Source organism: Salvelinus namaycush, chromosome 5, assembly GCF_016432855.1.
Source record: "Salvelinus namaycush isolate Seneca chromosome 5, SaNama_1.0, whole genome shotgun sequence".
NCBI classification, from domain to species: domain Eukaryota; kingdom Metazoa; phylum Chordata; class Actinopteri; order Salmoniformes; family Salmonidae; genus Salvelinus; species Salvelinus namaycush.
Window position 1 is genome coordinate 51,453,210 of NC_052311.1, and position 13,107 is coordinate 51,466,316.

A 13,107-nucleotide genomic window follows, 5' to 3' on the forward strand; every position below is an offset into this window, starting at 1 on the left:
GACAGACATCTACAATTATTTTACATGTTTTTATAGAATAACTTTTAAATCTCTGCCTGGGATTTGGGTCAATGGGTCACTTACCAAATAAGATCTTGAGTTTGGTTGACCGAAGAATTTCAGGCTAGTGAGTGGGAAAAAGACAAAACGTTAGTTGATCTACATTGCAGTTAGATCTTAAGAAATGAACAAAGGCTTACTGCAGTGAACATCACTTTTAATGGATTATTTTCAGAAAACAGGCACATAAACTGTGGAGACACAATGGAAAGTTACTCTAACATAACAAGACCCACTGGAAGAAAACGGCTATGACAGGGACTGTTCATGGTTATATCCTTATATTCCACAGCGAAGAGTGACAGAGATAAACATCGATACAACATTACATTTGTACAGTACATACATAGACTGGAGCGGTCACAATAACAAATAGACTGCATACTCTTGTGCAATAGCTTGCTTTTCTCATAACTAAGTGACCAAATACCTTTCCCATATGGCCATGGAGCATAAGGAGACCAGGAGAGGAAGCCAATTTAACACTATTTGAGACAGACGACTAGACCTCAAACATCTGACAGTCTACTGTGTGCCACTTTAGCCAATATGGATCTACAACTTACAGCAGCTGATACTGTCCACCAGAAATCAACACACAATTATTCTGTCAGTTTCCACAAAAGACCTCATAATTCTTCACCATCATCAGTTTCATTCAGTCATCCAGTTTCACTTTCTCCTCTATTGGTCCAAGACAAAACCATCCTCAGATTCTGAGAATTACCTGGCTGGCCTTTTCATTCCGTTACAGGGAACTCTGTGAAAGTGTCCATGGGTAGATATTGTTCTGTCCTTGCGCTATTGCTCAGTTCTTAGTGTTACCGTCCGTGGGTGGACGTTGTCCCACAGTACGGGGCCATTGGGGATGCCATGACAGGGAGATGGATGGAAGGAGGGCTAGGGGGTTGACAGAGTCTGGAGGCCCATTTCCCTGGCACCACATCAGTGTGGCACCGATGAACCACAGGATGGAGGGAGCCAGGAGGAAGAGGGGAGGGTATATCTACTGTAGCCTCACCCCACAATTATTCTACTCTTGGAATCTAGATTCCAAGTCCAGCTTTATGATACTGTTGGCGAGATGGATTCACAGTTAGATCACTGGGAAATGAGTTGTGCAATAGAATACAGTTCTTTTAAGTCCAATTCTGAAGACCCCTATTGGACAAATGCACGGGCGGTCCGAAGAGATGCCAGCCAGGGGCTGGTAGTGTGTGTTTGGTCTGTTGCCATAGGTTCTATATGCCGTGCACATGATTACGTAATAGTGAGAGTATTCAAAAATCAACTATCTGTGAGAGGATATAGCAGAGTAATATTACAAGTCATGAGGGTTATTCACAAAACTTGAACTCCGTAAATGTACTTGTTCCTTTTTAAGAAATCCTGATTTTAAATCCTGGCCTCATGCATGTTCTTCGTTTACAAAAGCATAACACAGATTTCTGTCAATTTATGTGTATTTTACTATTTTCTATATTGGTTAAACAGGTGGCACATTCACTGTGACATCAAGTTTTATAAATAACCCCCATTTCTAATAGTCAAAGCTAGGAGTGCATTCTTTCATTTACAAACAGAATCACATCTTGTCTGGAAGTGCAGCTCCCTCTCAGGGAGAATATCACAGGAAAAAAACAACACTGTTTGTCCCATTTCCCCTCATATACCATGGGCCCCCACCCGTAGGACGTTAGCCAGCACTGTCCTTAATGTGTGTGGAGTACAGTAGGGAATTATGGGAAGCCAATCTGACTGAGGAAGCTATGGGTGGGAGGTCAAAAGGTGAAAGGTCCTTTCTATAGGAAGTGGTGGTTTTATGACATCACCAACCCTGGGTTGGGTCTTAAGTCTCTTCATCATCATGATCCATAGGAACTGTATATACACTGACCATTTAGTTCATAGTATCGCATACTGAGCCACTTTCTGTTCACTTAGCCAGTATTAGTTCATGGGGTAGAATGGAATGTGTGTGTGTGGTTACTGGCAATACAGCATGTTGGCACACAAAGCCGGTGATGGGGTTAGCTTGTGGATTAGCTTTCTACTTCACACCCCGTTGATCAGGAGCACAGTTTGGGTGGGGGTCTGGGAACGGCTTTGACGTTCGCGCTTGGTGTTGTCGTTGCGCGAGCGTCGAAGAGACAGGAAGCTGAGGCGGACCTCCAGGCCCGTGGTCTTGTTGGTCTTGACGGTGGTGCTGTTGTTGTTTACAGTATTGTCCAGCTCACCCTCCGCTCCCTCTGCTCGGTCACCTGAAACACACAGAGAGGTATGCTGTGTGAGCCTGGTGATCGAGATAAATAAAGTATATTGGGAGTCCCAGTCCCCCCCCCCCCTCAAACAACTCAAGTAAACAGTCATGAATATCCTTCGTGTGTAGGAAGCCCTGCACACACACCCGTAGACTTTCATACCCGAGTCGTTTTTCTAAAAGTTCCCACTGTTACCCTTTCTCACTGGTCCAAAACTTTCTGCAGGCTCTTAGGGACCCAGTGGAGATTAGGATGTATCCCCCAGCAGGTCTGCTAACCTATGCCTCTGCACCTGCTCTGGTCTAAGCACTAGGCTAGCTGTCACTATGACTAATAGGTCTCTCATCTGGCTCAGGTGCAAGTCAGACAGGAAGCAGAAGACGATATGTCTTACTGAAAATAAACACACACACCATCAATCTCTCTTTTTCACTTGTTTGCATATTTAAACACTACCTCATACAGTATGCAAACACACTCTCTAAACCTAGCTCTCCTTTTTTACTTTTTTGGGCCGCACACACACACACCTCTCTCCAGGTCACACTCAGGTGATGACGCCCCGCTACACTCGCTGCGTGGTCCCAGGACAGGCGAGATAAGGCCAAAGTCAGACAGCGAGACTGGGCTGGGAAGGTCCAGACTGCAGGGGCGTGAGGGAGCAGGGGAAGAGGAGCTGGCAAAGGGGCAGGGCGAGGGCAGGTCCTGGGGGCTGTTGGGGGAGTGAGAGGAGGAGCCCAGGCTGCAGGTGGAGTGGGTCTCTGAGTCCTCCTCTGACATGGCACTGCTGCTGCAGGTCTCATCCTCAAACGACTCGGACGTCACTGCAGTGACCGAGAGAGGGGAAGAGTGGTTGAAATGTAACAAGCCTTTACTGTACAACTGAGGAGTGTACATGCAGAGCATCAATGTGGCATACAGAGAGAGAGTAGGAAGAAAAAGCAAACAAGGGAGACAGACGGTGGGTAGAAGAGGGAGACAGACGGTGGGTAGAAGAGGGAGACAGACGGTGGGTAGAAGAGGGAGACAGACGGTGGGTAGAAGAGGGAGACAGACGGTGGGTAGAAGAGGGAGACAGACGGTGGGTAGAAGGGGGAGACAGACGGTGGGTAGAAGGGGGAGACAGACGGTGGGTAGAAGGGGGAGACAGACGGTGGGTAGAAGAGGGAGACAGACGGTGGGTAGAAGAGGGAGACAGACGGTGGGTAGAAGAGGGAGACAGACGGTGGGTAGAAGGGGGAGACAGACGGTGGGTAGAAGGGGGAGACAGACGGTGGGTAGAAGGGGGAGACAGACGGTGGGTAGAAGGGGGAGACAGACGGTGGGTAGAAGGGGGAGACAGACGGTGGGTAGAAGAGGGAGACAGACGGTGGGTAGAAGAGGGAGACAGACGGTGGGTAGAAGAGGGAGACAGACGGTGGGTAGAAGAGGGAGACAGACGGTGGGTAGAAGAGGGAGACAGACGGTGGGTAGAAGAGGGAGACGGACTGCTTGAAATACTGCAGACACATACTTTACACTGAAAGAGAGAGTGCAAAGACACAGTACTTCAAGACTAATATGAGATCCATTTTCTGTGTTGGGGTCAAAGTCCTCAAATTCCAACATGGATGGCGAATGAAGGAATGTTTTAATGACCTTGAACTATGGGCAATCGCTGATTCTTTTGTTTACTGCCATTGGACAGTTTGAAACAGACACACTTTATATCTACTAAAAGACAAATCACCAACTGTGGCATATTGCTGTTTATGTGGGTTAACGCGCAACAGCAATAACCTTAGCCAATGGCGGCGGAGTGGGTCAGCCAGCAGTAGGGCTCTGAGGTTGCCATGGAAACACCATCCCACAGCCCATAATGCAGCACAATGGGAAGTGGATCAGTGAGAGACACGCACTGCTCTGAACATCCACTCTTTTCATCTGACTACAGTTGAGCCTCAATCTCATCACAGTATGTATCTTCAGCACTTAACTGATTCGGGATCAGCTGTCATTACTCAAGTCCTAACCTTAACCATAGGAGCTTAAACAGTAAAGCTGTCTCTAGGCTAGTTGTTATTAAGGCATGCATGGAATTTGGGTGCCATGAATGATGCCATGAAGGAAAGACCAAAACCATTTCCTTCAGCATAAAGAGTTAAGTATCTCCTTCAAATGAAGCATTGTGATTCCAATGACTTTGTTAAGTTGTCATATCATGGGATCTTCTGAAAAGTCAATACAGGCATTTTAAGTTAAACAGGAATTTCCTTTGAAAGAAAATTTAATGAACAGACTTCTTTCAAAGAGCACATTTAGCATGTATTGTACAGTATTTAGACACCACCGCAGGGCAATAAAGTAAACTCCAAACATTCTGTGCGCCTTTAATGTTCCAACTCTAGGAAAACATTCCAAGAAAACAGGCAACCCTCTCAGGAGCCGGACACAATCTTCATGACTTTTCTTCGAAAACATCAAGACCTCCCTGCACAATGTCAATAATGACGTTTTCTAGGAATTCCTACGAAGGTTTCGAAGAACAAGTCAGGAGTCAACAGGGTGTTTATGTGCTGTACCCAACTACTAGTGAAAAGTAGGCAAGGCTGGCTGTTTAGCCTCACTATGTAGGACAGCTGATCCAAGAACAGTTTCTGCAGTTTTCAAGCGCAGAAATGAAATGACCAGAACATCATGCACTGTAAGTGTACTCACTGGAGATGCCATCCGACTCCATCTTGAAGCTGGCAATGTCATCCACGGCAACACTGTCGCCATCGGCGCCCACGCCCCGCCCCCGGGGGCCCATGGCCGAGTTGCGTCGGCGTTTGTGGATCTCGTCTGAGATCATCTCCAGGTTTCTCAGAGCCGTCTTGTACCCTTCTTTAGCCTGGCTCAGCTTGGCCTGCAACTCATCCACGTTCTTCTTTAGGTGCTACAGACGGACAGAAAGGGAGTCATTGTTAGCATTAGATTGGTATACACAGTTAAGTACACACACACACACATACACACACACACACACGCAGAAGAAGAAACCATCATTGCCATAAATGGTTTAGACCTGAGATGACATGGCAATATGTTCAAGGTCACAGTTTATTGACCTAGGTCACATTAGTAAAGATCTAACCACAGAGCAGAGTCCACAATAACAAGACAGTAAGACTCCTTAAATCTAAAAGACCTTTAAAAAGGCTGATAAAGGCAGGCAAATTACAGTGTAGTGTAGTGCACACATACCTCAAGCTGTAGGTAGTACTTTGCCTTCAACTCAAAGTAAGGTCTGCGGGAGGGAGGAGGGGAAAAAGAGGGAAGGAGAAAGATTAGTGGCGGTGACAACAACTCGGAATAGCTCTGTGCATATCACCAAGGCAACGGGGTGCGATATAGAGCTATCACATTAGATGAGCTAACTGTGGAGAAAGGATTAGACCGAGAGTTGAGGCAACACAGAGCAAGACAGGCTCAGTCCCAACACTCTAAAACAAACTCTCTTCTCATCTCCATGACACTTAATAGGTAAGAGGACTGGCTAGGTTTCAACCATACTGATTACACATATCAAGTACATGATCTGTGGTCATGACGGAAAGAGGACAAGGGAGCTTTTTAAGGCTTTATGGATTCACAACAGCCTCAGTCTCTCAGTCACAGCGGGGAAACATTAGAGCCCCCCTACTCTACACCTTACACTCCCTCCCCAAAACAGACCTCCAGTCTACAGAGTTTTGAAAAAACCTGACAGCATATACTAACCAGCACACCACCACATTATCTCTCTTTGTGATGCTCGGAATAAAAACAGCCACTACTTCATCATCAAAGGTCGAAAATGACTCCTGCACCCCACAGGAGTTTGGTGGCACCTTAATTGGGAAGGACAGGCTCGTGTTAATGTCTGGAGCAGAATCAGTGGAATGGTATAAAAATACATTAAAAGCATGGTGCCATTCCATTAGTTTCTTTCCAGACATCATTATGAGCCGTCCTCCCCTCAGCAGCCTCCACTGTTGCACGCACATTTACCTTTTGCAGATTTATATTCATTTCTTTTGTTCATTGACCTTTTTCAAGCTACTGAAAAATCTACGCCATTAAAGATCAAAGTCTTGGAAAAGGTCACTGTCGACAAATAAACATGGATGTGTGAATTTGTGAGTCGCAGACCATTTGGTAATTGACGCAGTGGTCGTATCAGATTCACTTTGACTTCTCAGTCTTTTAAATTACAGTGCGGTTGGGTTTGGGTCACAATGCAGTCATATGGGACTCACTTGGACTTGTTGATGGTGCGTTTGAGTTTCTTCTCCAGCTGTTTCATGCGGCCCATGGCTGCCGTGTACTTGGCTGCTGTCTCCTTGTGCACCAGCTCACTCCGCGTCTTTGTATGCTCCGCTTCCATCACCTGCAACAGCCAATCAGAACTCAGTCTGGCAGCTACACAGAAATGTGACAACGTGACTTCCTAACTTGCGAAGCATCAATTTCCATCCACATTATGCCTTTAACCTTTGAATAGTAACATTCAGGTGTCAAATGTAGGTTTGACAGACAGTCATGTTGCACTAATGCAATTCGCAGCACCCCATTCCCTCCTCCCCCTCCATGCAGTACGGTACTCACCCTCTGGGTGGCATGGTTGAGCATCTCCTGCCAGGCTGAGTCAAACTGCCTGGTGTCCTCCTCCAGGAGCCTCTGCTCTGCCAGGGCGATGGTCTCCTTGGCCGCACGCAGCACCTCCGTGGCCCTCTGGAAGTCCTGGGTGGCTCTCTGGGCCTCCAGCTGAGCCTGGGCAAATGGTAGAGTGACAACATGTCAGATATGCACTGAGATCAGCCACAGAACCAGACCTTCACTGGGTCTCCTCCAGAATCATCTGCACAACAGATGGGATGAGACCCTACCAGACATACTTCATGACTGGGTCTCTAGCTGGGCCTGTGCAACGGGTAGCGTGACAGCCAGCCAGACAGGCACCTGAAGAGGCCATGACACTCTGCCGCCAGCCAAGTTCTCTGTCACCATAAAATATTATGTGGGCCATGTCTGGCCATAGGGGTTGAACCCCTGCTCCCACTGGCAGCTGGCCAATGCCCATACTAGGCCAAATCCTTGATCTGTACACCTCAAGAGAACTCTTTCCCCTCGCAGGAAATTAACGATGGGCTCTTTAGTCAAGAAATGACTATATCCAGTGTCTCTATATAACTACAATGTAAGCACTTCTCCTCATAAAATGCTGTTTTTAAAAACAAGAGACACACAAAACCTTCAGCTCAAACATTGAAATAAACCAAATCAGCTGTTGAGTCAGCATGGAAAATAGCAACTAGGCGTAATAACAAACAAGGCCACCAAAGGTCCTTGTGACTAACTATGGAAACTCACCAAACTGTCTTGTAGATAAGATGTTCCTAACATCAAAAGGACTAATTTCGGCGAAAACACAGAAAGGTCATGACGTATGGTTGTGTCTGTCTGTGTGTGGGTCTGTCTGTATGTGGGTCTGTCTGTGTGAGTGGGTCTGTCTGTGTGTGGGTGTGTAACAAGGCTCCACCTCTTGTTTTCCTATTGGTATCTATTGGTTCTATCAGTAACATCCAGCTTTGTTTTAAAACATCCCTCCCTACCCACTCTGAATGTTCTGTTCTGAGGTCAACCAAAACATCGTAGACTGCTGCCAGAGAGAACATACAAGTATTACCCCTTTACTCTCGGTGCATATTTTAGCCCAACCGGGTCACTTAGTAACAGATAAACTCCAAAACAGTTCCCTCATCCGGCCTCTGTTACGGTAAGGTACAGTACAAATCGGAAGCTTAGACTTCTTGTTTGTGTTGCCATAGCTGCAAAGCTAATCCTTTTCTCATTTATCCACTTTTCCTCTCTAATCTGTCAGTCATAGCAACTGACAGAAACCCCCTGTTGCTAGCGCTAATACCCTAAGCCCCTCTCTGCTCTGTGGGTACTAGTAAAGCGTCAACTCAAGACTTTGCCCCAAACCCACCAATAGCGTGTCTAGGGAAGGTAATTTACTGTATCTGTGTGGGCACGAGTGTGTGTGCACGTGTGTACATTTCCTGTAGAGGTTAAATATCATTCCAACGTTTTACAGTAAGGAGGATAAAACATTACTGATCTGCCAAAAACGAAAAATCCCAACTGAACTATTGTTCAGTTAAAGTAGTCTGCTAGTTTGGGAGGAAGTGAAGGTAGATATACACTGACATGTCTCCTTGGCTGCAAGCAACTTATGAATAAGTCACAGCAGAGAAAAATTCCAACAGGATCTCATGTGACTAGAGATTCCTCTGACCTAATTTAAGTGAGGAACACATTGAGTCACCGCAAAGAAAACAAACTTCAATGAAGTGATCATTATTTCCAGCTCTCATCATGACCTATGGAGCAGTATGTGGTATACCTCAAGACCCTACTACACAAGGATCTGCAAGCCAAGATATTCCTTTTTTTTTTTTAGACAACAACATCACATTACCTTCTATGGTAATTTGATTAGCCTTCCAAATGCCAACTCAGCACGAACTAAACAACCTCTGCCTTGTGGTGATCACACAACCCATTCACAGACCTTCTCATGACATGGATGGGCTTGGCGTGCACATAGAGAGTTGGGTCCAACCACATGCTAACCAAAGTCTATCACTTCACTGTATGGACGAGTCATGAGTTTGAATGCCTAGGAATTAAACCGGGGCCTCTCTTTCACCAAATGGTTTGGCATGTTGTTCACAAGACTTACAACCTACGCATGCTCTCATTCGGACAACTTTCTCCCTCGCTCCGTAAGCACATTCAGTGATCTACTTTAAAATCACTCTGCATCATTGTTTTCCCACTAAACCCAACAAGCAGACTACATGCTGAGAAAACATGTCCCACTCCCAGGAACACCCTATGTGCATCCAGTGTTGTCCACTTCATCTAATGCAGAAGGAATCATCTCAGGAGAAAGGATTATTCACCAGACGATAAAGTCTAATGGCTGACTCAGTTCATAGAAATAATACTGCATTGAAGCATAATACTGTACAGCACGATGTTCTTTGGGCATCTATCGCTGTCTTTAATTTACTACAGCAGGAATCACTCCTAGATAGCAGGCTATTCATAAAGAAGGCAACATGACTAGTCTGCAGACTGGCAGATACAGAGAATATTTAGTGGCACACTAACAGTGCATTCGTAAAGTATTCAGACCCCTTCCCTTTTTCCAAAAAATGTTACGTTACTGCCTTATTCTAAAATGGATTAAATACATGTTTCCCCTCATCAATCTACACATAATACCTCATGTTAAAGCAAAAAAGTTTTTTTTGAAATGTTTACAAATGTATTAAAAAATGTAAAAATACTTATTTGCATAAGTATTCAGTCCCTTTGCTATGAGACTTGAAATTGAGCTCAGGTGCATCCTGTTTATATAGATCATCCTTAAGGTGTTTCTACAACTTGATCGGAGTCCACCTGTGGTAAATTAAATTGATTGGACATGATTTGGAAAGGCACACACGCCTGTCTATATAAGGTCCCACAGTTGACAGTGCATGTCAGAGCAAAAACCAAGCCATGAGGTCAAACTAATTGTCCGTAGAGCTGGCTGCCCGGCCAAACTGAGCAATTGGGAGAGAAGGGCCTTGGTCAGGGAGGTGACCAAGAACTCGATGGTCACTCTGACAGAGCTCTAGAGTTCCTCTGTGGAGATTGGAGAACCTTCCAGAAGGACAACCATCTCAACAGCACTCCACCAAGGCCTTTATGGTAGAGTGGCCAGACGGAAGCCACTCCTCAGTAAAAGGCACATGACAGCCCGCTTGGAGTTTGCTAAAAGGCACCTAAAGACTCTCAGACCATGAAAAACAAGATTCTCTGGTCTGATGAAACCAACTCTTTGGACTGAATGCCAAGCGTCACGTCTGGAGGAAACCTGGCACCATCCCTACGGTGAAGCATGGTGGTGGCAGCATTATGTTGTGGGGATGTTTTTCAGCGGCAGGGACTGGGAGACCAGTCAGGATCGAGGGAAAGATGAATGGAGCAAAGTACAGAGAGATCCTTGATGAAAACCTGCTCCAGAGCGCTCAGGACCTCAGACTGGGGCGAAGGTTCACCTTCCAACAGGACAATGACCCTAGGCACACAGCCAAGACAACACAGGTCTCTGAATGTCCTTGATTGGCCCAGCCAGAGCCCAGACATGAACCTGATCGAACATCTCTGGAGAGTCCTGAAAAGAGCTGTGCAGCAACGCTCCCCATCCAACCTGACAGAGCTTGAGTGGATCTGCAGAGAAGAATGGGAGAAACTCCCCAAATATATCCCCAAAGGTGCTTCAACAAAGTACTGAGTAAATGGTCTAAATACTTAGGTAGATGTGATATCAGTTTTTTATTTTTAATACATTTGCAAAATGTTCCAAAAATCTGTTTTTGCTTTGTCATTATGGGGTATTGTGTATAGATGGATGGGGGGGGGGGGGGGGGGGGGGAATTTAATACATATAAAAATAAGGCTGTAACGTAACAAAATGTGGAAAAAGTCAAGGGATCTGAATACTTTTCAAATGCACTGTATAAATATACACTGCTCAAAAAAATAAAGGGAACACTAAAATAACACATCCTAGATCTGAATGAATGAAATATTCTTATTAAATACTTTTTTCTTTACATAGTTGAATGTGCTGACAACAAAATCACACAAAAATTATCAATGGAAATCAAATTTATCAACCCATGGAGGTCTGGATTTGGAGTCACACTCAAAATTAAAGTGGAAAACCACACTACAGGCTGATCCAACTTTGATGTAATGTCCTTAAAACAAGTCAAAATGAGGCTTAGTAGTGTGTGTGGCCTCCACGTGCCTGTATGACCTCCCTACAACGCCTGGGCATGCTCCTGATGAGGTGGCGGATGGTCTCCTGAGGCATCTCCTCCCAGACCTGGACTAAAGCATCCACCAACTCCTGGACAGTCTGTGGTGCAACGTGGCGTTGGTGGATGGAGCGAGACATGATGTCCCAGATGTGCTCAATTGGATTCAGGTCTGGGGAACGGGCGGGCCAGTCCATAGCATCAATGCCTTCCCCTTGCAGGAACTGCTGACACACTCCAGCCACATGAGGTCTAGCATTGTCTTGCATTAGGAGGAACCCAGGGCCAACCGCACCAGCATATGGTCTCACAAGGGGTCTGAGGATCTCATCTCGGTACCTAATGGCAGTCAGGCTACCTCTGGCGAGCACATGGAGGGCTGTGCGGCCCCCCAAAGAAATGCCACCCCACACCATGACTGACCCACCACCAAACCGGTCATGCTGGAGGATGTTGCAGGCAGCAGAACGTTCTCCACGGCGTCTCCAGACTCTGTCACGTCTGTCACGTGCTCAGTGTGAACCTGCTTTCATCTGTGAAGAGCACAGGGCGCCAGTGGCGAATTTGCCAATCTTGGTGTTCTCTGGCAAATGCCAAACGTCCTGCACGGTGTTGGGCTGTAAGCACAACCCCCACCTGTGGACGTCGGGCCCTCATACCACCCTCATGGAGTCTGTTTCTGACCGTTTGAGCAGACACATGCACATTTGTGGCCTGCTGGAGGTCATTTTGCAGGGCTCTGGCAGTGCTCCTCCTGCTCAAAGGCGGAGGTAGCGGTCCTGCTGCTGGGTTGTTGCCCTCCTACGGCCTCCTCCACGTCTCCTGATGTACTAGCCTGTCTCCTGGTAGCGCCTCCATGCTCTGGACACTACGCTGACAGACACAGCAAACCTTCTTGCCACAGCTCGCATTGATGTGCCATCCTGGATGAGCTGCACTACCTGAGCCACTTGTGTGGGTTGTAGACTCCGTCTCATGCTACCACTAGAGTGAAAGCACCGCCAGCATTCAAAAGTGACCAAAACATCAGCCAGGAAGCATAGGAACTGAGAAGTGGTCTGTGGTCACCACCTGCAGAACCACTCCTTTATTGGGGGTGTCTTGCTAATTGCCTATAATTTCCACCTGTTGTCTATTCCATTTGCACAACAGCATGTGAAATTTATTGTCAATCAGTGTTGCTTCCTAAGTGGACAGTTTGATTTCACAGAAGTGTGATTGACTTGGAGTTACATTGTGTTGTTTAAGTGTTCCATTTATTTTTTTGAGCAGTGTATAAGTACATGTATTTAGTAGTGTTCTGTTCCTACTGTATACTGCAGATGAACAGAATTCCAACAGAGACTTCTCACAGCAGGCATGTTGCTGTACACCTGCTCCACTATAAATGATTGGCAACCCAGCCCTTCTCCTTAATCCATCTCTCCTCTGCCTACTCCTCTCCCCCATCACCAGTTCAGTCCTGCTGCCACCGTTATCCATCATTCTATTATTTTCAGTTTACTCATCCCATCTTTACCCTTCATTTTCAACTGCACAGTGATGGTGTAAATTATAATTTTTTTTAAATAAAAACTGTCCAGCCAACATCAAGACTAGAGCATCATTTCTCAGCCACCTTTCAAAGCTGGGCCTCTCAGGAAACTCATAACCGGAGGGAAGAGGGAGAGATAGATGGATTATTAGGGAGGAGGGGAGGTGGAGGGGAGAGGAGGCATTAGTCTATTTAATCAGCACATTCCAATGATGCTGTTGTTATTCACTGTCCTCTCCAAGGACTGTAAAGGACTGTGGTTTCAAACTTTCCACCGGTGTAAATTTGGCTTCTATAAGGACGGTAATACCACATCAGCTCTGCATTTCCGCTGCAGTTTCTGTCTATATAAATAGATCATAAGGTCTAC

The 13,107-nt window shown here is 46.1% G+C and overlaps 1 protein-coding gene across 1 annotated transcript in view; it reads right to left on the reverse strand.

The window, feature by feature from the left end:
- Window positions 1-200: 200 nt before the first annotated feature.
- Window positions 201-13,107, reverse strand: part of sh3bp5b (SH3-domain binding protein 5b (BTK-associated)) — a 29,924-nt gene continuing 17,017 nt past the window's right edge. Inside the window, exons 4-9 of the mRNA XM_038994413.1 lie at window positions 6,930-7,094; window positions 6,581-6,711; window positions 5,547-5,589; window positions 5,019-5,238; window positions 2,852-3,145; window positions 201-2,321 (exon numbers count right to left, since the gene is read on the reverse strand). Coding sequence (XP_038850341.1) covers window positions 2,116-2,321; window positions 2,852-3,145; window positions 5,019-5,238; window positions 5,547-5,589; window positions 6,581-6,711; window positions 6,930-7,094 — 1,059 coding nt within the window. The 3' untranslated portion in view covers window positions 201-2,115. The remainder of the gene's footprint in view (window positions 2,322-2,851; window positions 3,146-5,018; window positions 5,239-5,546; window positions 5,590-6,580; window positions 6,712-6,929; window positions 7,095-13,107) is intronic.